This window comes from Sphaeroforma arctica, assembly GCF_001186125.1.
Source record: "Sphaeroforma arctica JP610 unplaced genomic scaffold supercont1.7721, whole genome shotgun sequence".
Taxonomy (NCBI): Eukaryota; class Ichthyosporea; order Ichthyophonida; genus Sphaeroforma; species Sphaeroforma arctica.
The window spans coordinates 1-1,368 of NW_014032837.1; the positions used below are offsets into that span (position 1 = coordinate 1).

Sequence of the window (1,368 nt, forward strand, 5' to 3'; positions counted from 1 at the left end):
CCTGGGTGTTGACAAGGCCGAGATGACAAATGGATAATCAATAGCTATAGCCGTCGGTGGTGTGGCAAAGAGCAGTGGCTGTCGCATTGATTCTCCGGTGGTAGACACAAACACACCCAGTGACACGTCCTCGGTTGACATGACAACCAGAAACTCAGACGTGTCCCGAATTAAATCGCCGCCGTCACTATCACACACTACCTGTAGGGTGTGCGAAAGATGAGAAGTGGTGCAAGTGGGGGTTGAGTACTTATTCTTAGGTGATAGAGATAGAGATAGGAAGTGATATCATTAACAATATACAATCTTTTTAGGTTGGTGGTGGGTAGGTACGTTAAGGTGTACGAGATAAGAAGTGACATTATCAGAAGCCACTAAGCTATACTGTGATGTTTGAATTCATGAAGTTCGTGTCGAAGATGAAGGACTCTTTCGCGACACCAGTCCGTATGTCCACAGGAGTGAAAAACTTGGTTCTTCACTGTAAATAAACCTAGCAACAACAGCATGCACATACCTTGATGACTGGATGCGTGAAGCTCGCGTCGAAGCTGAAGAGCCCTTTGGAGACTCCCGTCCGTACGTCCAGCAGTACATATGAGTCATGCAATGCGATACACACCACGTTACCTCTCCTGGTCATGGCCCTGGTACGTTCAAATCAGTGGGTGGTGCACTGAATTAGTGGCATAAAAGTGTACTTTTATAGAGGAGGACCTGTAGCTATAAACCTTCGACCCTCGTATACACCTATCCTTTAGTCCTTCCGTTATTTACCTATATCTATATCCATTAGTCTACTAAAGGCTAGTTTCCCAACTCCATGAAACCCGTTTGGGCCCTATTTACCCCACTCCTAGCCCGATTTTTGGCCTGTAATTACACCCACAATACCTTGGTTTGGACGTAATTTTATGCCTTTCAGCGACGCGCACACACTTTCGCGACACGTTCAGATTCAGCAGTTCTTTTTTCTTCGCAACCAGCAGCTCTAGGCCCACCTACAACACACATATGCGACACAGCGCATGTGTTAAAAGGAGTGTGTGAGGTGTGTGTGTGCGTGTGTATGACGAGGTGTGCGTGGAATAAGGATGTGTGTACTGTGCATTCTCGAGAGTTTGTTGATCGTGTGTGTGCGTATAGGTATAGATACCGTCACGATGTCTGCACCAGACCCACTTGATATATATATACCGAACGGTCTATCAACCCAGGCGAGCAATATATATATATATATATATTATATATATATATATATATATATACATACATATATACATATATATATATATATATATNTATATATATAATATATGTGTGTGTGGTGGTGTGTTATATAGAATATATATTACTTACTACCTNTAT

The 1,368-nt window shown here is 43.0% G+C and overlaps 1 protein-coding gene across 1 annotated transcript; it reads right to left on the reverse strand.

Moving 5' to 3' along the window:
• Window positions 1–64: 64 nt before the first annotated feature.
• Window positions 65–643, reverse strand: SARC_16271 (hypothetical protein; the record flags this gene model as incomplete). Its single annotated transcript, XM_014289619.1, has 2 exons — window positions 65–201; window positions 518–643. Coding segments are annotated over 2 exons (263 nt in total), but the record flags the coding sequence as incomplete, so codon positions are not given.
• Window positions 644–1,368: the final 725 nt, after the last annotated feature.